Source organism: Vombatus ursinus, unplaced genomic scaffold (assembly GCF_900497805.2).
Source record: "Vombatus ursinus unplaced genomic scaffold, bare-nosed wombat genome assembly UNPS02011700.1, whole genome shotgun sequence".
NCBI lineage: Eukaryota > Metazoa > Chordata > Mammalia > Diprotodontia > Vombatidae > Vombatus > Vombatus ursinus.
In genome coordinates, this window is record NW_020951478.1 from 6,573,221 (window position 1) to 6,595,381 (window position 22,161).

Consider the following 22,161-nt stretch of genomic DNA (forward strand, 5'->3'; position numbering starts at 1 on the left):
ATACTATTAGCACACAGTCTCAATCCTAACCGTCCCCTTCAAACATACAAGAGAGAAAGGGTACTACCTTCTCAAAAACAGAGGTAAGAAAGTCCTCTCCTTGTAGAGGAAATCCAGAAGCCTTTTTTCCAGAGGAGAATCATTTCCCTAGATTAGGGGACGGAAACTTATGACATGTACATCAAAAACTGGCAAAAATCAGTGAACCAAATTTGTCTCCGAAGAGGAGATGAGATGATGCAACTCCTTTTCTTTGTAGAGGTGGCAGATTATGATGCAATACTGCATGGATGGTCCGACTCAGACAACGTGTGGATTAGTTTTGCCGAAAAACTTTTCTTTTCTTTTTTTTTTTTTAGTTACAAATGTTGGCTCTTTGGATGGGAGAGGAAGGAGAAATATATTTGGAAATTAAGGTGATATAAAACAAAAACAGTCCAAAAAGACTCAGTCAATTCATAGACTCTCCTCCTTGGTTACCACTTCCCCTTCCTACCCTCACTGCAAGAGCTGCACTGCAGACCACCCTGCCCCTTACCTTTTCACAACCAAAGAACCATGGTTGGAAGTTGGCACTCCACTAACAAAAGATTACCTTCAATTCAGTCAGTTCTGAGTCTGTACTGTGACCATATTTGGAAAATATCTGGCTGTGAAATGACGGCCCTAAACTTTGGGGAGAGTTTGGTTTTATATATAATGCTCTTGAAAAGTGATCCTATTCTTGACCCCAGAGGAGGAAATATTCTCTCCTATTTGTTTAAATCTCTGAAAGACATCTAGTTGGAGATTAACGACCATCTGTCCTTCCCAATGTGGGAACAAGAACTGGGTTGATACTTTAATGTCAAAACATATATTATAACTTTTAATTTTATTAAAAATATTCTGAGATTTTTCTGTGTTACAGAATCATAAGATATATAGCGAGAAGGGAACTCAGAGACTATCAAAGTCCAACTCTTCAGTTTTTTCAAATAAGGAAACAAGAGTTCCAATGAATTTAAATAACTTGCTTAATGTCACTGAGGTCATAAGTGGGAAATCTGAGAACTGAACCTAGGCTCTCTGACTCCAAATTCAGTGCTCTTTTTCAGAGAACCATGTTATCAAATAACAACAAAGTGAAAATATGTTTTTCAGAAGATGGAACTACATTTTGCCTGGCTATAGCAACACATATTTTTTAGTTCTTTTATTAATTTATTTTTACTTTTCAACAATCACTTCCATAAATTTTTGAGTTTTAAATTTTTCCTCACCCTCCCTCCCCAAGATGGCATGCAATCTAATTTAGGCTCTACATATACATTCCTATTAAACATATTTTCACATTAGTCATGTTGTAAGGAAGAATTAGAACCAATAGGAGGAACCACAAGAAAGAGGAAACAAAACAAAACAGAAGAAAAAAAAGAGCAAATAGTATGCTTCAATCTGCATTCAAACTCCATAGTTCTTTCTTTAGATGTGGATAGCATTTTCCATCATGAGACTTTTGGAGATGTCTTAGATCCTTGCGTTGCTGAGAAGAGCCAAGTGTATCAAAGTTAGTCATCACACAACGTGGCGGTAACTGTATAGCAACATATTCTTGTTAAAAGGAAAAGAAATAAGAAAAAATGCATTATTGAAAGTGAAACTACTTGCTCAAAAATTAATGTTTTAAAGAGGGATTTAAAAAATTTTGCCCAAATTATTTCATGTGTCTGCTATGATCTGGACTCCTTCATCATGGCCACATTATGTGTTGGTAGACCATTAAGTGCACACATACATTTTTCAGAAACAAAAAGATCTTTAAAAAGATTGAGAAAACTCTGATCGAGGCAATGATCCAAGACAATTCCAAAGAACTCATGATCAAAGTGCTATCCACTTCCAGAGAGAGAATTGATGAACTCTGAGTGTGGATTGAAGCATACTTTTTTTTTGCCTTATTTGTGTGTGTGTTTTCTTTTGTAGCACAGCTAATATGGAATTATGTTTTGCGTAACTTCACATATATAATCGATATAATATTGCTTGCCTTCTCAAGGGAGGGCGGAGGGGCAGGAAGGAGGGAGAATTTGGAACTCAAAATTTAAAAAAATGAATGTTAACATTTTTTTGCATGTAATTGGGAAATATTTAAGGAAATAAAAAAATTTTAAAAAAAGAATTGAGCAACTGGATCTGCTCTCTATTAACAAAGTGCTGCTGAACAGCTTCAGACACCAAATCATTTGAAACTCACCCTTAAAAGGATGGGAATGCTAATCCCTCTTGGAAACCCACTGACAAGGGAATATTGTGCTCCTTGGCAGAGAGAGGCACCATGCTTGGGTGGGGACTTGGACGCCTGACTGCCGCAGCATCACCTGCTATTCTAAGAGCACCCACATGCAACTGACAGCAGCTGTTTCTTTGGAACATGAAGAATATGATATGCTTTAGAGTGAAGCCCCGGAGAGAACAAATCTAATGGACCATGTGAAACAAAGAGATGTTTTTTGAAAGAGTTCAAGCAGAAATTTTAAACTTGCCTGCTTTCCTCCCCGCCTCTGGGAGGTAGCAAGGTACAGTGGAAAGGGCACTCACTGACTTTGGAGTCAGGGGACCTGGGTTCAAATGCCACCCCTGCCATTTATTACCTTTGTGACCTCGTCAAACCAATTAGCTTTCTGGGCCTCAGTTTCCTAATATGCAAAAGAAGAAGGTTGGACTGGATGTGCCTTCCAGTTCTATGAACCTATGAATGCTTCTTAGAAGTCTGACACCAAGTCGTACCCAAGACCATTGGTCAAGGTTCATGGTATCTTTCAAGAGAATCACTCTACCTACCTTCCCAGCCTGAAACAGATACAAGGTTACCAACTCTTTGGCAGGAACATCAAACCAAGCTCTGGGAAAGGCTTTTCTGGGATTGCTTTTCTAAATACTCTGGGCATCATGCATGCTGAAATAAAACCCAGGTTGGGCAAAATTAACAATAGTTAATAATAACAATATATAGCTAATATTTATATATGGTATGCTATATTTTTCAAAACACTCTTCATAAATTAATCAGTGTATATAATCAGAGCTAATAGAGCCTAGAGATCATCTAGTTCAAATTTCTCATTGTACAGATGAGGAAATTGAGACTGAGAGAACTGATAATGAGGAGCCCAAGGTCACAGAGCCAGCTAATGGTAGAGCCCAGACTGGATGGAACCCATGTCTTGATGCCCAGCTCATTCCAATACACCATATTGCTGCTCAAGAACTCTCGTGGACTTAGCAAATACAAAGTTGTTGTTGTTGTTGTTGTGAAGTACTAAAATAAAGACAACAGTATTTTTCATCCAAGTGTGCAAAGTACCTCTGTTTTAGTACAATAGTAAGAGTGGGAAGAACAGGGAAATGTATACTGACAAAGTCTCAGGGCCTCTTAAGAAAAGTGGTGAAAGGCTGTTGTTATCGATCCATGAGCTTCAGAGGACAATTCCAAGTGCTGGTAATCATTCTCTGATCGAGAGACTTCCTCCTTTCCCCTACCTCGGCCCCATAGTTCAGTTGTTCTGCTGCTGCATGTCTGATTACTAGGAATCCAGATAAAGACCTAGGCAGTGCTCAGACACAGCAAGACATCTGGGGTCTTCATCAGGTTTTGGAATTTCTTGGGAATGTTTCTCTTTTTGTAACACTGTTTAGTCATTTCCAAATCTTCATGACCCCATTCTGGGGTTTCCTTGGCAGAGATACTAGAGTGGTTTGCCATTTCTTTCTCCAGCTCATTTTACAGGTGAGGAAACTGAGGCAAACAGGGTTAAGTGACTTGCCCAGGATCACACAGCTAGTCACTGTCTGAGGTCAGATTTGAACTCAGTAAGATGAGTTATTCCTGACCTCAGGCCTGGCACTCTGTCCATTGTACCATTGCTAAATACTAATAATAATAGCTAGTATTTATATAGCACCACCTATGTGACAGGCACCATGCTTAGTGTTTTACAAATATTTTCTCATTGGATCTTTACCACAACCCTGGGACATAAGTGCTATTATTATCCCATTTTACAACTGAGGAAACTGAGGCAAACAGAAGTTAAGTGACTTGCTCAAGGTCATAGAGCTAGTAAGTATCTAAGGTTGGATCTGAACTCAAGTCTTCCTGATTCCAAGCCCAGCTTTGCCACCTAGCTGCCTACTTCATTCTCCATCCCATTACCTCAACCTTGGGAATGACTGCATGCCCATCTGTTTTCTCTAGTGAAATCTTTTGAGTCTGTTTTGCTGTTAGTTGACCCACCTGGGACCCTGGGTCCGTAACTAACCAATGCATTTATGTAGTCAAGTCAGTGGAAGGTTTCTGCTTCGTTGAGGGTTCTGAGTTAAAGGTGCCAGTAGGTGCTAGTCATGTGACTCCTGTTCCCAGGCTAGCCCATTCCACATGACTTTCACACTAGTGTTCCTTTTCATCCTATTTCCAGGCCAGAATATTTCACAAGAAGTTGTTTAGTTCAGTTCTCCATAGTAAGGTCTGAACTACAATATAGTAACACCAGAAATGACAACTTTAAAGTTTCTCAGTGAAGATTTCAGAACCCTCTGGAGAAACTCATCTCAATTATCTATTAAGGATTTCATTTATTTATTATTTTTTACAGAGAATATTTAAAACTTTCATTTTGTATCAGTTAATTTCCTCTATTTGAATCTAATCTATGGCACTATTTTAAGCCCATTCCCTCATCTAGCCCCGATGGTGATAAACAACTGGTCCCTATTTTCTGTGAAAGGGGCTTACATATGTATGAACATCATTATGAAATCACTGTTCTACATTCAAAGACAAAATTAATTCTTAACTGGCTACAAATCCCCACTCCGTGCTCTGACACATACTATCTTTTGTTTCATTATCCATGCATTCATGCAACCAATTTATTGAGCACTTATTACATGCAAGAGAGGCAGTGTGGCACAGTAGTTAGAGTGCTGAGCTCAGAGCTAGGAAGACATGAGCTCAAGTCTTGCCTTAGTCGAATACTGGCTGTGTGACTGTTGGGAAATCACTCATGCTCCCAGTGCCTAGACATTGCAAAGACATTGCCAACCTGCATTGAGTTTCCTCCCCAGAAGGTCCTCATGCCAATGAAATCACAGGTCCACTTTCTATCTCTATTATAGGCAAGACATTGATCTAGATGCTGTGAAGAATGCAAAAATGTATATGGTCCCTGCCCTCTGTGAACTTATAATCTATAAAGGGCAGCTAGGTGGGTACAGTTGGATGGTGTCAGACTTGGGAGTCAAAGAGACTTGAATTTAAATCCTACCTCAGATACTTACTAGCTGTGTGACCCTGGGCAAATCACTTAATCTCTGTCTGCCTCAGTTTTTTGAACTGTAAAAGGGGTGTGTGTGTGATAATAGTGCCAAACTCCCAGGGTTATTGTGAGTACAAACAAGGTAACATTATACCTTTGTAAATCTTTTTTTTTTCCTTTTTAGGCAATTGGGGTTAAGTGACTTGCCCAGGGTCACACAGCTAGTAAGTGACAAGTGTTTGGTCTGAGGCCAGATTTGAACTCAGGTCCTCCTGACTTTAAGGCCGGTGCTCTATCCACTGCACCACCTAGCTGCCCATACCCTTGTAAATCTTAAAGCATTATATAAATGCTAGGTAGCTATTAAATAATAACCACAAAATCTTCTAGATTAATGACCAAGATGTTATTCTATGGGACCTAGTATGTTTCTTCATGTCTACTCTGCTTCTGCTGCTGCCACAGCTTTTGAATCTCTCAATTATGGATACCATAAAGAAGAAAGAGAAAGAGAAAGGAATGAGCATTTATATAGTGCTTACTATGGAGAAGGTTCTGTGCCAAATGCTTTACAAATATCTCACTTGATCCTCACAACAACTCTTAGTTGTGAGATAAGTGCTATTGTTATCATCCTTATTTTACAGATGAGGGAACTGAGGCAGAGGTTGAGTGACTTGCCCAAGGTCATGCAGCTAGTAAATGTCTGAGGCTGGATTTGAACTCAGGTCTCCCCAACTCCAGGCAGAGTACTCTACTGTGTTGCCTAGTTGTCTCTAAAGACATATATAGAAAATAGAAGAGGTAGACAAAGAACTGGAACCTGGGGGCCTCCCACCTCATCAGAACCCAGACATTTATATCTAAGTTTTTGGTTGGTACTGAATAGATCTAACAAAAACATTTCTGTTATCCTGTCCTAAGCTATGGTGAACTTTAGAGTATTTATAAATATACTTTAATGTCAGATTTTTCTTTCCTTTGAAGAGGAAATGTAATCTTACTTCAAATACAAATATCTACCTAAGGGAAAGCAGTCTTTCTGAAACATGGGAGAGGGGGAGTGGGGTTAAGTTGATTAGGCTGAGAATGAAATACAATCTGTATTTTAAGTAAGCAATTAAACGATATTCAGTTGAGCTGATCTTCCACCCTGAATTCCCACAAACCGAACAAAAGCCTTTGGCAGAAAGAAACTTTAGTAGAAAAAGCAGCTTAGGAGAGGGAATGCTTTTAGTTGTAAACTTCTGGAAAATATGGATAAAAACAGGTTTTCTATTACTGTTCTCCCACCAGCTGTTGTGGCCCATGCCTGTAATCCCTGTTACCAGGGAGGCTAAGGCTGCTGGATGGCTGGGGCTCAGGAGTTATAAATGGCTAAAGGGCTCAAGCTGATAGGGTGCATGCACTAAGTTTGTCATGAGTATGGCGAGCCCCCAGGAAGGGAAGTGGGGCACCAAGTGGCCAAAAGAGGGCCAAACTGGCCCAGCTTAAAAAACTGAGCTGGGCAGGGGCAGCTAGGTGGTGCAGTGGATAGAGCACCGGTGCTGAAGTCAGGAGGACTTGAGTTCAAATGTGACCTCAGACCAAACACATGACACTTACTAGCTGTGTGACTCTAGGCAGTCCCTTAACTCCAATTGCCTAAAAATAAAAACAAACAAACAAAAAACTGAGCTGGATAAGGCTTCCATGCCCATCAGCAGTAGGGTTGACTCCTGTGTACCTTGCATTTCCAGGGTGGGAGACACAGTCTTTAAAAGCAAATGAGCAGCCTCAGACACTTGACACTTACCAGCTGTGTGACCCTGGGCAAGCGCCTTAACCCTGATTGCCTCACCAAAAAAAAAAAAAAAAAAAAAGGAAATGAGCAAATAAATTCGAATAAAATGAATACATAAAAGAATAAATAGATTCTCCCTTCACTACATTCATCCCTACCCATGAATACCTTAATGCCAACCATACAATGTGCTATCCACTTTTGAAGATTCCTTTAAGGAGCCGAGAGGCTTATATTCTGTGATAAAGCAAAGGATTCTTTTTCTCCCACAATCCACCAATGTTACCTTGTCAAACTAAGTATTAAGCATGAGTTATGATTCCTACATAGTTATTTTAAAAGGGTCAGTTACTCCTTTTTGTCCACATTGATTTTCTCTCCTCCAAGCAAAGTTCCCTTTGATGTCATGGATTACTGAGCCCAGAGGACAGCTTCATTTCTCTCTCATGTTCTTCACACTTTGATGCCAAAGCCTCAAAAGTCTCCACTCCGACAAATTTGAGGGACTAGGTTTTTGTGTGGCTCCTCTTTGAAACACATCTTTCATAGGTCATTCTGAACCAAACACAGGCCAAGCTTTCATACTGTGCCTCTTCACTGGTTATTGTGGAGATCAAAGAAGGGAAAAAAAGATTCTCAATTTCTGGATTGTGTCATTTGCAACAGTCATTCTAGCAAGCATGTGATTCTTTCTGGTGTTTCTACATTACAAAATGCTAGCATTCATGAGTTTTGATTCAATGCCTCTGTCATGCCAAATGGTGCAGATAAAGGCACACAAAGAGTATGGGTAGCCTGAGACCAGGTGTGCTAACCCATGTACCCCATGGGCGCAGACCCTATTTTTTACAGAGAAGTCTGGATTATTTGCAAATACATAAGAAAAAATTCTTCATATTATAAAAATGATTATAGAAGCAGCATGGCAGAGTTGACAGAGATCTGGCCTCAAAATCAGGAAGATTTGGGTTCAAGTTTTGCCAATGATACATAATGACTGTGGGCAGGTCACTTACCCTCTCACTGCCCCAGGCAAAGCTCTAAAATTACAAATTGCAGAGCAGGTGCATTGGTAGCAGGACATTCTTCATTTAGACTTTCCTTATACCAACCAAATCTCAGGTCTAATCTCTATCCCTATCCAAAAATGATTAGAGATCAAAAATTAGATTTGTAATGTTTTGTTGTTGTTGAATATGAAAGAATAAATGATTGGCTGAAAAAGCACATATTAAGCACTTACTTTGTGACTGTCATGTTACTATGGCACCATGTATCCAGCACAATTCCTGAACATGATTCAGCAAGCATTGGTAATCAGGCTGAATAATTCCGATCTCTAGGTGGCCCTATTTTTGGCTTGAATTATGTAGCCTGACTGCCTGTTCTAAGCAATTAACCACATCATTGCCAAAATGTAATTTCCTTTCATTCTGTGGGAACATAGTCCATGTTTAAAGCCAAGTGCAACAGAAATGATGTAGTTTTACCTAAATAGGATCATGCCAACCTTTTGTGACTTCAGCAATAAGGACGCCTAATAGCATTTTCCCCAATTGCAAAGAGCTTCCTCTTTCTCCATAGCTGTCACATGGGAACTCCAAAGCTGACCACAGAGGCAAACTATGGAACCACAGCAAGGTACTTTGATCCCTTTGGGCCTCAGTTTCCCTATCCATAAAACAAAAGAGTTATACTAGTTGGTCCTTAAATGCCCTTCTAACACTACGACTTATAAGACACTTTCCAGAGAGGTTCCTACCTTTTGGAATTAATTTGCTTTTGGTTCAAAAATGTCTTGAATTTGGAAAGCCCGCATATTTACACAGATTCCAGACACATGTGGGATGGATTTAGGTTGTGAATTTTGAATTTTCAAGCACAATTAATTGTCACTAAAGGGCTAAAAGGATCTAGGAAACCCACTGGTGGCATGGGGGTCAGGGGAGGGGGACTCTGGGTTTGTACACAAGCTTTGCTATTATAGAGAGGCATATAGTCAACTGAGTAGATTTCATTAAACTTCATTTCTCTCCCCTTTCCAAGGTTAACCAATGAAATCAGGTCCATAAACTTCTCAGAAATAATTTACTCTTTAAATAAGCTTATAAAAGAAATATTTTTTTCCCTAATAAATTGCTCAGTCTAACAACCACAAATAATGCCCCTGTCTCCCTCTGAACAACTGGGGACAAGAAGGCAAGGAACAATGAATGAATCTCTCTAATGGAAAATGATGTATTTTGCAATCAACAAGCAGTAGGTGGGTGTTTTCTGTAGCTTCTGCTTGGGGGCCCAGAATTGAAATTTCTGACAACTCACTGAATTCAAGAGGTTGCTCCATGATGCTTAAACCATAAATTGGCCACGTTGCAAATCATGCAGCCTCTGTTCTATCGGAACCTGACAGCCACTGCAACTAGAACCCACTGGCATTTCTTTCTGTAAGTGTAGTGGTGGATGCTGAAACATGTGGGTAAAGGAAAAGCCACTCCAAGAAAGCTGATTGCACCAAACTGAGGCACAATGGGAAAATGAAATGGTCCAGTGGAGAGATAACTCCAGGCTTCTTACTTGGTTTAAGATAAGAATATGAACAACCTGCCTTGTACTTTTTGGTAAAGAAAAGTGGGTGGACGAAGAATGAGTGCTCCTTTTTTTCCTTTTTATTTCCTACAGGCTCTAAAGATGGCAGCATGAGCTAGTTGACTAAATTTCCCCTTCTCCACAGACAGACATCTAACACAAGTACCTGCAAAAGGATCTTGTTCCCATCATGGTCTTCTGTCTGCCATCTTCCTTCACTTATTGGGCTGCAGGGATTGGGCAAAAGAGGGACAAGCTGCCCGATGTCCTTCACTCGGAACTCTAGCACAGAGGAGTCGGTGGGCACTGGTGTTTGGCCACTGGGGAGTCTTTTCAGAGAGAACTGGATGTCCACATCCAGATTTGAGTAAATGGGGAAAATGCAGAAGTCTGACTTCCTCTGACTCGGGTTCCTTTTCAGGATCAGCTCATAGAGCTTCAGGATGTCAGCAAAGTTCTCATGCCGGCAGTAGATGGTGAAACGGATAATTTCTTTCCCATAATGCACCGGGCGGAGGGCCCAGAGTGGGGTTCCTGGGGCCAGGGTGAAGAAATCCTGACTACAGGGTAGGTAGGGGAGGAACCTGCCATGGACTTGCTCTGTATGGTGGTAGTGCCATGGCGGCCTCTGGAAAGTTTCATGGAGTTCCAAAATCTGCTCTTCTCCATATTCCTCCTGTAGAAAGAGAACCACAGCGAGGGCCGGCTGGGAGATCTTGTTCTGCCTCTTCCGTTTCCGAGCCACTCTCCTTTCTGACACACGGAAGAGCTGGAGATCTGGGTGGACCCAAGCCAAAACCTTGTCTATGGCCTCCTGGAGGGCTTTGGACTCACCTGGGTCTGTGATAACATGGACGCTGACAAGGAAGGGATCCTGAGTGTCTTCCACGGAAAGTTCACCTGAAAGAACCAACAGAAACCCAGTGTTAATGGGAAAAATTTTCTCATCTGTGTGGTCAGGAATCTTTTACCATAAAGGCTGGGCAGAAAAAGAAAAAGCAAACACACTAGCCAGGCTGCCCTCCATGAGTTCTGCACCATTGGAGATGTGACTAAATTAAGACTTCCCTGGGGGAAAATAACCCTGCAGCTAAACATTTGTTTGGGAAGAACTCTCATCTGGTGTTTGATCAATCTCGGAATACTGAACTGTGGCAACAGAAAAGGAAGCATCTACAAGCTTGGTCATGTTCGTAGGAGCAATGAGGGGTAAGACACTTTTACAGAATGATAACTGACATGTGTATAGTGCTTGGAGGTTTGCTTCACACACATTTTTTCATTTGATCCTTAGGGCAACTGTAGGAGATAAGTGTTGTTATTAACCCCATTTTACAGGTGAGGAAACTGAGGCCAAGGGAGCTTGTAACGGGGCCAGGGTCACACAGCCAGTAAATGACTATGACAGGATTTGAACCCAGGTCTTCCTGACTCTAAATGCAGCACCCTTTTCATTCCATTAGTATACAATGCATTCTTCATTCATTTGTTCCTGTCCTGTTCTCTCTGCTTCTACTTTCCCTCCCTGAGTTGGTCTTCTCCAAATATTGCCCTCCATGAATATTTTTTCTTTTTTTAGTTATGGTTTTTTTTGGGCCTGGACTTGTGACTTCATTGTCATAGGGAATTCATATTGAAAAAAATCCCCTCTAGATGTGAGAAAATTAGGAAACTAATGCTCTGTTGGTAGAGTTGTGAACTGATTCAACCTTTCTGGAGAGCAATTTGGAACTATGCCCAAAGGGCTATTTGATCCAGCAATACCACTTCTAGGTCTGTACCCCAAAGACATCAGAGAAAAAGGAAAAGGAGCTACATGTACAAAAATATTTATAGCAGTTATTTTATGGTGGAAAAGAATTGGAAATTGAGGGAATGCCCATCAATTAGGGGATGGCCGAACAAGTTGTGATATGTGATTGTGATGGAATATTATTGTGCTATAAGAAGTGACAAGCAGAATGTTTTCAGAAAAATCTAGAAAGACTTACATGAACTGATACAAAGTGAAATGAGCAGAGCTAAGAGAACACTGAACACAGTAACAGCAATATTGTGTGATGATCAGCTGTGAATGACTTAGCTATTCTCAGCAGTACAATGACACAAGACAATTCCAAAGGCCTTATGATAAAAAAAGTGTTTTCCACCTCCAGAGAAAGAACTGATGGAATCTGAATGCAGATTTAAGCATACTTTTTCTTCTTTCTTTTTTTTTCTTTTTTCTTTTTTTGTTCTCTGAACATGACTAATATGGAAATATGTTTTGCATGACTGCACATATATAGCCTCTATCAAATTGCTTGCCTTCTCATGGGGTGGGGGGAGGGAAGGGAGAGAATTTGGAACTCAAAATTTAAAAAAATAAATATTAAAATTGTTTTTATGTGTAATTGGAAAAAATATTTGAAAATTTAAAAAGAAAAAAGAAAATCCTCTTTACCAATCCAAATTAGCAACTTCTTTGCAACTTGTGCTTTTAATGTTTTTGAGGTCATGGACCCCTTTGGCAATCTGGTGTAGCCTAAAGAGATCCTTTCTCAGAATAATGTCTTCAAATAATAAGATAAAACAACTGGGATTATGAAAGAAATCATTTGTATTGAAATAAAGATGTATTTTTCCCCCTACTAAGCTCATGAAATATATCCATGGGCCCCAGGTTAAAAATTCCTATTTTAGAGATTTGAAGGGCACTGAGAAATTAAACAAAACAATTTGCCCAGAATTTTATAGCCAGCTTAAGACAAGGGCAGGACCTGAATCCAGGTCTTCCTGATTCCAAGACAGTGCTTCTATCCCCTGCTCTCTACTGTCTCTCTACATTTATATGACAGCTGAATACCAAAATAAAGTTGTGATCAACTCTAAGAATTCCTCAAGAATTATGACAAGAACTGGCTAGTGTGGGGATTTATTGCAGGGGCCAAAGACAAAAAAGATTTAGAAATGAAATACTTGTCAGATTCAAACTATAAAAATAATAGGTATTTACCATTGCTCAGTTGTTTTCAGTTGCACCTGATTCCTCATGACCCCATTTGGGGTTTTCTTGGCAGAGATACTGGAGTGGTTTGCCATTTGCTTCTCTAGCTCATTTTATGGATGAAGAAACTTGAGACAAACAGGGTCAAATGACTTGTCCAAGGTCACACAGCTAGTAATTGTCTGAGGCCAGATTTGAACTCAGGATGGTGAGTCTTCCTGGGCCGGCACTCTCTCCACTACCACCTAGCTGCCATACTACCTACTAACAATATTTCCAAGGAGCTCAAATCAGTATTTACATAGAGTTGCATTAACTCACACCAAGACATCCTGTAGGATGAGTATGGGTCATATATCTTCCTCATCTTCCCATGGAGGAATTTGAGGCAGAGTGAAGAAATAGAAGGAATTTACTTGATCAGGGTCACATAAGGAGTCAGGGGCAGAGCCAGTTTCCTCCTCTGGGTTCTTTTCAGACAATATCATGTCTATGTTACCTACAACTATGTAAATACTTTCAACATGCCATGTGAAAAATTTGCAGTTTGTTCCATGTTAAAATTTTCTTTACCAAAAGCAGATCTTGGAACAGGTCATTGACTCAGATAAATCCTAGGGAGTTGCCTGAGGGCAGGAGAGGTTGAGGTCAAAAAGCTAGGAAGAGTCAGAGGTTATGAATGCTAAATTCTGGGCCCAACACTATCCACTACACAAGTCTGCTTCTCACAACTAATTTAAAAAAAAAATAGACAAGTATTGAACATATGGTTTGAAAGGTAAGAAAAGCTACCCGATACAAACATATTTAACTCAAATCCGTAACATAAAGCAACAAGATCAAGATGTTGAAAGCAGAAGTACCCAAACAAATAAAAACTTTGATGAAAAAAAGAAAAAAAATAACAAGTATGGATAAATTTAGGATCTGAATATCTGGAACTATTTCTAAAACATATGGCCTAGAGAGAAACTCGTAGTTCTCTAAATCACCACTCTTCTTTTTCTAAGCCTAATCATATTCTAAGATACGTTGAAGAGAGCAAAGTCCTTGGTGCTGAGAAGCCCATGTCATGGAAACAAGGGAGACAGTCACATGTTACTTCTTTTTCTCCCACCAATAAAGTAGTTAGGACCTCTTCTGCCTTTCAAAGGACCTAAATGGAAAAAGTTATAATAATAAACAGGGAAAAATTTTAAAATGTACATTTTCTGGCCAAGATAGATGCCTGAAAGGAGGTAGCTAGCTACCACATACTTTCTCCAGTAATAACTTGCAATTCACACCTGCCTTAAATAATGATCAAGAAATTCAATGAGAAACTATAGTGACTTCTTCCACCTAACAGGCAATAGGAAAGGAGATTGTCAACACCATCACAGGCTAATAAGCCAATAGCTTCCCAGCATGACCAGAGACAAAACACAGATAAAGGTAGCCTTTAAAGGCTTTCTGAGCAGAAGTAGCAAGAGAGGAGCCCTGAATCCTTCAATAGCCCCAGGGAGCTCTGAAAGTCCAATGGCGGTGAGAAAGTTGTAGGGTGGTGATGTCGGCTCCAGGGAGTGGCAATGACCAGTGCTGTGTAGCAGTGCTCAGAGATGGAGATTCTAGGTGTCCATAGTCTCTGGGGTCCCTAGCACTTTTCTGACATGCTGGAGAGGGCCCTGAAGATGCAGTGCTCTGAATCTCAAAGATCCAGGGAGGTCTAAACCCTGGAAGGTAGAGGTCAGAACAAGAACCAGAGGACCCATCACTGTAAAAGTGTAGTAGGGGACAGAGCCTGGCCCCGGAAAAAAGGTCCAGTTTAGGAACTAAAGCTGGAGAGATTATTAAACCAAAGAAAACATCAACTAGTATACAAAATTACTGCAGATCTAGATATCCTCCCCTCCCCAGAGGAGGGAGAGAATTGTTATTATAGAACTGTAAGCAGAGACTCAAAAGAAAAAATTATTTTTCTACAAGGATTATATGAATAGTTCAAAGAACTGAGTAAGGTAAAACAAAACAAAACAACAACAAAAAAAACTCCAAGAAATATAAACTCTGGAGGAAAAAATTAGAAGGATAATTAGAAGAGAAAGTGGTGGACCTTATCTAAGAGACTTCCTAAAAAGATAAACAAATCAATGACTCCATGAGACAACAAGAAATATTAAAACAAAATAAAAAGACTGAAAAAAAGTAGATGAAAATGTAAGATAGCTGATATCCACAAAAACTAACATGGAAAACAGGTCAAATAAATTAGGAATCACTGAACTCCCTATAAACTATGATTTCCCCCCAAAAGCCTGCATATTATATTTCAAAAATTATAAAAGAACATTGTCTATTAGAATCTATCAGAACTAGAAGGTAGAGTGAAGATAGAAATGATCCACCAACAACATCCTTAAAGAAAAAAATCCCAGCAATGTCATGGCTAAAATCCAGAGCTCCCACATCAAAGGAAAAAACACTGTAAGCTTCCAGAAAGAAGCCATTCAAGTACCAAGAAACCACAGTTAAGATCACAGAAGTCCTGGCAGCTTCTACTACAAGTGAGAGGAAATCTTGGAAAACAATATTCCAAAAGTCAAAAGAAATAGGCTTACAATCAAGAATAACTTATTCAGCAATGCTGACTATAATTGTACAGAGAGGGTAATGGATCCTTAATAAAATAGAGAACTTTCAAGTATTCCAGATGGGGGAAAAACCCAGCAGAATTAAAACACAAATACAAGAGCCAAGAGAAATCTAGGAAGGTAAATTTATTTGAGCAATTGAAAGAGACCATATGATGTTGTAGTGTTAATATCCTGATGGGGGAGAAGAAACAAGCGTCTGTTCGGAACCATATCTTCCAAGTGTACTGATGGAGTTAAATAAGAAAAACATCAGATGGGAGGGGAAGGTTGGTTTTATTATGATGGTTCTAAAAGAGTCAAGAGAAGGGAGGGCAAATGGAGGAACAGAAATTTAAAAAGGAGTATAGAAAGGAGGGAAAAGAAGGTAGAACTTGCTATTTCTCTTAATTGGGGTGAGTGAAAAGTACACATGGAGGAAGGAGTAGGGGGAATGGGTGTCAGAGGAGCCTCACTCTTATCTGAAACAAACAAAAGAGGGTTGAACACACACACACACACACACAGAGTTTGGTGGAGAAGTACATCAAACTCAAGAATGAAACCAAGGGAGGTGGAAGTGAGAGGAAATGATGCTCAGTGGTAGGATAATATCAGAGAAGAATAGCCACAAAAAAATAAACTTATTGATCCCGAATTAGGGTAAAAGAAAGGGAAAAAATTTAAAAGAGCTAGGATCTAAGGGAATGCCTTTGATGGCCTCTTAGACAACTCAGGAATGGCTAAACAAATTTTAGTATATGAACATAATGGAATATTACTTTGCCATAAGAAAATGACGGAAGAGATGAGTTCAGATAATCTTGGGTAGTATGAACTGATGCAGTATGAAGCTAGTAGAATCAGGATAATAATTTATATAAGAACAGCAATATTATAAAGGAAAATAGTTACAAAAGGCTTAAGAACAAAGATCAATGCAACTATGTCTCTAGAAGACCTATGATAGAGTGTTGTTACCCACCTCCTGGCACAGAGATGATGGGCTCAAGTACAGAAAGAGATATATTTTTGAACATAATCACTGTGCAGATTCATTTTATTTGTCTTGGTTGTTACTGGATTTTTTTTCTTTCTCTATGTTTTTAAGTGGAAGGATATGGTGGGGTTGGGGTGGGGGTGGTTAGCAATAGCAATGTCATAAAACAGGACCATTGAAATATTTTTTAAAATACATATAAATGAGAACATAAGAAAATTTAGAAAGGAAGCACAGAGAAGCAGGACAGTTTTGAGAGAAACATATGAAATTTATTTTACATATATATTTATATATGTATATCTACACACATTTTAAAGCACTTGATACGAAATAGATTCATGGTTTCTTGAACAATCCTCTCTTTGTGTTCTGCCATGTATTTGGAAATGCTCTTTTGAGTGGTTAACTTCAAAATAAAAATAACATTATGATAAAAAGAATATATTAAAATAAAAATATGCACTTAAAAGACTGAAGTTATTCCATGAACAAATACCAACTATCTGAAACTCATTTGTGCTAATTAGTATAATTAGTTTTGTTATTAGTGTTCTTTCTGTAGGTCTAGCTGGCAAAATGGATACAGTGCCAGCTTAGAGTCAGGAAGACTCACCTTCCTGAATTCAAATCTGGCCTCAGACAGTTACCAGCTATGTGACCCTGGGCAAGTCACTTAACCCCGTTTGCCTCAGGTCCCTCCTCTGTAAAATGAGTTGGAGAAAAAAATGGCAAACCACTCCAGTATCTTTGCCAAAACCCCAAATGAGTCATGAAGAGTTGGACACAACTGAAATGACTGAACAGCAACAACTGTAGGTCTACTGAACATAAAGCCATCTAGCCATGTTTCCCAGAAGGATTAGCTGAAAAATGCTCACTTGTGGTCACTATCCAATTCACTAAGCTCTTGTGTCTTTGCAGATTCTGGTCACATGCATAACTATATTAGGAAGACTTGACTTTCAACAAAAAAATAAACTCATTGTATCCTAGGGCAAAACCATGGGTCCAACCTAGGATCCCATGGTGGGGAAAGGAAAGGAAGCTGAGTCAAACACCTGATTTTTTGATGTGCTGTGTCAAGAGTCAAAGATTAAAATCCAGATTCATGGTGAATCTTTGACTTCTCATGTTCAGATACTTACTAGCTGTGTGACCTTGGGCAAGTCACTTACCCTTGATTACCTCCAAAAGAAAAAAAAAGCACAGAGATGGGAGAGAAAATGTTATGTGTGAGGAACAGCAAGGCCAATCTAGCTAGACTATAGCATGTGGGATATATATATATATATATACACACACACACACACATATATATGAAATACATATATAATATATCCCATAATATATAAGAAATATATATCTATATAATATATAAACACAAAATATATAAAATATATATACATTTTAATATATTATATATAAAATATATATGTACAACATAATAGAAAAATAATATAACAACATACAAACATACAATTTATATATAATAACATATAAAAAGACTGGAAATACAGGTTTGGAGCCATATTGTGAATGTCTTTATAGTTTATATTTGATTTGAAAGTCATTAGGGAACCAATGAGAATATTGAGTAGGGAGGTGACATGATCAGAACTTTGATTCAGGAAAATCACTTTAGTAGGTTTGTAGAAAATCAATTGAAGATGAGAAGAGATTTGAGGCAGGGAGAACAATTAGAAAGTTATTGCAACAGTCCAGATGATAGGTAATTCTGGCCTGAACTAAGATGGTGGTCATATGAGTAGAGAAAAGAAGGATACCATGACCATTGAAACAACAGGGTTTGGCAACTGATTCTCTACTTGGGGTAAAGGAGAATGAAGAGACAAGGATAAAAATGAGACTGAGACTCTGGGTGACAGGAAGGAGGACAGTAATCTTGACAGAAATAGGCAAGTTATCAGAACACAGTGCTAATAGAGTCATGGGTTACATCCATGTTGGGGGCATTTGGTTTCCATCTGTTTCCTAACCCACAAGTTGTGTCCTTGACTCCAGTCAGCTGCCTGGCAAATGTGGGCACTTAGCCATAAGGGATACTTGGTGGGAGAATGCATAGGGATCTATGTAAATTTCTTATCTTTACTAGAAAAAAATAACTCCAAATTGCTGTTTATTCAGTCCTATTACTTTGCTTTCTCCCTTTGGCTGCATGCCCTTTGGCCATTTCACTGATATTTACGCTACCATCAGAAGAGTATGGGAAACAAAAAATGCTCAAACTAAAACCAATTAATTTTTCCACTTGTCAGCCACTCTGGCAAGAGATTTAGCTGGGGGGAGGATGTTGACAACATGCAGTAAAGTGAGGCTTAGAGATTTTATGTGAATTTCAATTATCTAAGCTACCTTTGCCTCCTGTGACTATGAATAATTGTGATTTGTCTACATATTAATTGATGCTCAGTCATAATGAAACAGGGAGGACAAAGACCTCTGAATAGTTGGGGAGCAAGGAAATCATTTAGGGAAAGACTTCCCCTCTCACCTGATGCTTCCTTATTGATGTCACCTCTTGAAAAAGGGGTCATATCAAGGTACTGAAACAGAAAGTAGCGTTCTGGAAGTTGGGGATTAAAAAAAAAGGAGAACGGTTAAGCAAAGAGAATCAACTGAGTGCTATGAAGACTTGAAAATTAAAATAATTTTGCTCTCTTCTAAACAAAGCCATCAATGTGCCCACAGTTTCCCAACATCTCTTAGAAGTGAGACAAAGGTTTCTGAGAAGACAGTAACAAGGGTGCTTCTTAATGTCTATACGGATGAATGAAACCTTCCTGCCTTGAAAGGGGCCAAGAAAAAAAACACTGAAGCAAAGAGACGAGACAGAAATCTTAGCCAAGACACCTTTCCTATGAGCTGTTATATCTGTAGCCAAAAATCAAGCAAGCAAAGAAAATAGGATTGAAAATGACCTCTCTGCCTTCCCTTTGCTCAGCAAGAACTAGTGGATGTGAATACCTAGACAATCTATAATAAAGAGGCACTCTGTGAGGACCAGCCGTGGCACTGGTATTGCAGAACCGAAGGAGTCCTCAGCACCAGAGGGCGAAAAGACCTCCCAGGGCAAATCATTAATCATATTAGGTGTTAAGATTATCTACCCACCAGAGAAAACAAGCTCCGTAGAAGCAGCAGAAACTAAGTGTAATAGAAAAAGAGGGGAAAGAAATTTATGTCACTCATCAATAGTTAATGCCTATTAATAATTAATAATAGTTTTGCTTTCTAGAAGCAGAGACACAGCTATTTTTTCTTCACGTATTCCATTATAATCTTCCTTAAGGATCTCTAATGCCAGCTGCTCAGAGAGGGAAAAAAACAAAACAAAACAAAAAACAACCCACTGCCACTACTATCACACAAAAGAAAGAATTTGAAGTTTGCTGAACTTTTCTATAGTGGATTAGAGAATATATTTTCACAGTGAGTTTGGCTTTCAAATGAGTCTGTCCCAAAAAATCATCATCATCATCATCATCATCATCATCATCATCATCATCATCATCATCCTCTTCTTCCTCCTCCTCTTCATCATCATCAACACTTATTAAGCACCTACTATATGCCAGGTACTGTGCTTAAGCGCTGAAGATACAACAAGAGATACCAGACAGTTACTGCCCTCAAGGGGCTCACAATCTAATGGAGGAAGAAAGAAAAAAATATATAACTTCATTCAATGTAATTATACTCTCTCCTTTTCTCTTCCCTTGCTTTTGTCCCCTGTGAGATTCTACTTCTGGTATTGAAGAGGAGGATCAAAAATAATTAAGGAAGACAGAAAAGGATTAAAGAAGATTAAAAAGAATCACAGAGGATTAGGGGGAAGATCTGGAAGAAGTATATTCAAGAAAAAGGAGAAGGTAGTTGGCAAGACAAGGCAAGGTAAGAAAAGGTAAGTGAAGGAATTAGAAGGTAAAGCAAATTGATAGAGAAAACTAGGGAGCAGGGTAAATTAGTGAAACACAAGGCTGACACAAGGCTGAAGGGGAGGTAGATGGGACTAGAATTGTTGTTGAGACTAAGGAAAGGAAGTTGAGTACCATTATCAAGTGATTAAAGGGGACAACTGTCTATAAAAGGTTTACTAGGTTGAAGTAAGTGTAAATACTAGCAAATTGTTTTTTTTAAAAGTCAAGACTAAACAATCTCAACTTTTATGGAGAGTAGTAGTTGCACAGTGTGAAGCGTGTGTATTTGTGCTATAGTATAGCTGAGTGATCTCCCTCCTGGAAGGCAAGGTTTAAGGAACAGAAACATCTCTCTCTCCTCTAGGTTTTTTAATAAGAATGAGTTTTCCTAAAGGAAAGAGAATCGAGGTTTCAAAAAGGAACAAAGGGAATTGAAGTGGAGAAGGAGGAGACCTAACCATTGTCTGGGTATTAGAGAATGGAGGTGTGTTAACTGAGAAAAATAACAGTTCTGTTATAGATACAAATATATCTCACTACACAAAACTGAATTATTTGGCTCTTTTGGGGAGAATAAAGATCTAATCTAATCTAATGAGTAGAAATTGAAAACAAGATAATTAGGGCTTAATGTCAGGAAAAACTTCCAATAATTAGAGCCATACAATTTATTCTGAATATAGTTTGTTTGTACTTAGTTAATTGCATGTTATCCATCTCGTTAGATTGTAAGCTCCTTGAGGACAGGGCCTTTCTTGGTATTCTCAAGCATTTAGCATGGTACTTGAAAGTAGGTGCATAATAAATGTTGACTGATCAACTGCCTGAATCTGTAGAGATGGTAGTTTCCCTATCCTCGGAGGTCAAGCTGGACAACTGCTTATCAGGCATGTTATATAGTGGGGCTTTGTTTCAAAAGATTAGATTGGATGTGATGGTAGAGATGGTCCCTTTCAAATTCTGTGCTTTTGTGATTCTGAGATTCCTGGCAACCAATAAAACCCAGCAAAATAAAGCATCATACAGGGTTTAGGCCAGTTAGGTCAAACAAGCTATACTACAGGATAAAATGGGGGATAATCAATAGAGAGAAGGCACTAGAATTAAGAAGGATTAGGAAAGACTTCCTGTACAAGGTAGGATTTTGGCTGGGACTTTAAACCAGGAGGTGGTGATGAGGAGTAAGTACATTCTAGGCATGGGGAACAGCCAGAGAAAATTCTCTGTTAGAAGATTGGGTATCTTGTTCAAGGAGCAGCAAAGAGGCCAATATCACTAGACGGAAGAGTGACATGGGTGGAGGGGTGATAGGGAAGGGAGGGCTGTGATGTTTAAGAAGACTAGAAAGGGAGTCAGGGAAGGTTGTAAAGGGCTTTGAATGCCAAACAGAGGATTTTATATTTGATCCTGCCTTCACAAGTAATGAGCAACCAGACAGAAAATAAGCATATATGTGCATCATTAATGTGTTGTTGTTCTTTTCCTATTTTTGTATCATTTTTCTTTTGTGTATTTTGCTTTCTGTTGTGTGATTCTTACTTGATTAATAGGGTGGATCTGAAAGGGAAAATCAAGAAGGGAATAACATAATCAGTTAGGTACTAATATTGACAGACTTAACCCTTCTCAGCAATACAAGGATCTAAGACATCTCCAAAGGCCTCATGATGGAAAATGCTATCCATATCCAAAGAAAGAACTATGGAGTTTGAATGCAGATCAAAGCATACTATTTGCTATTTTTTTCTTCCGTTATATTTTGTTTCCTCTTTCTGGTGGTTCCTCCTATTGGTTCTAATTCTTACTTACAACATCACTAATGTGAAAATATGTTTAATAGGAATGTATATGTATAGTCCATATCAGATTGCATGCCATCTTGGGGAAGGAGGTGGGGAGGAAGGGGGAGAAAAATTTAAAACTCAAAAGCTTATGGAAGTGATTGTTGATAATCAAAAT

The 22,161-nt window shown here is 38.9% G+C and overlaps 1 protein-coding gene across 2 annotated transcripts in view; it reads right to left on the bottom strand.

Annotated features, from left to right (window-relative positions):
* The window catches only part of FAM124A (family with sequence similarity 124 member A), a 108,284-nt gene that overhangs the window by 37,255 nt on the left and 48,868 nt on the right, over positions 1-22,161 (bottom strand). For both annotated transcript variants that reach the window (XM_027856921.1, XM_027856920.1), the window contains one exon: positions 9,833-10,566. In XM_027856921.1, the coding sequence (XP_027712722.1) occupies positions 9,833-10,566 (734 nt within the window). The remainder of the gene's footprint in view (positions 1-9,832; positions 10,567-22,161) is intronic.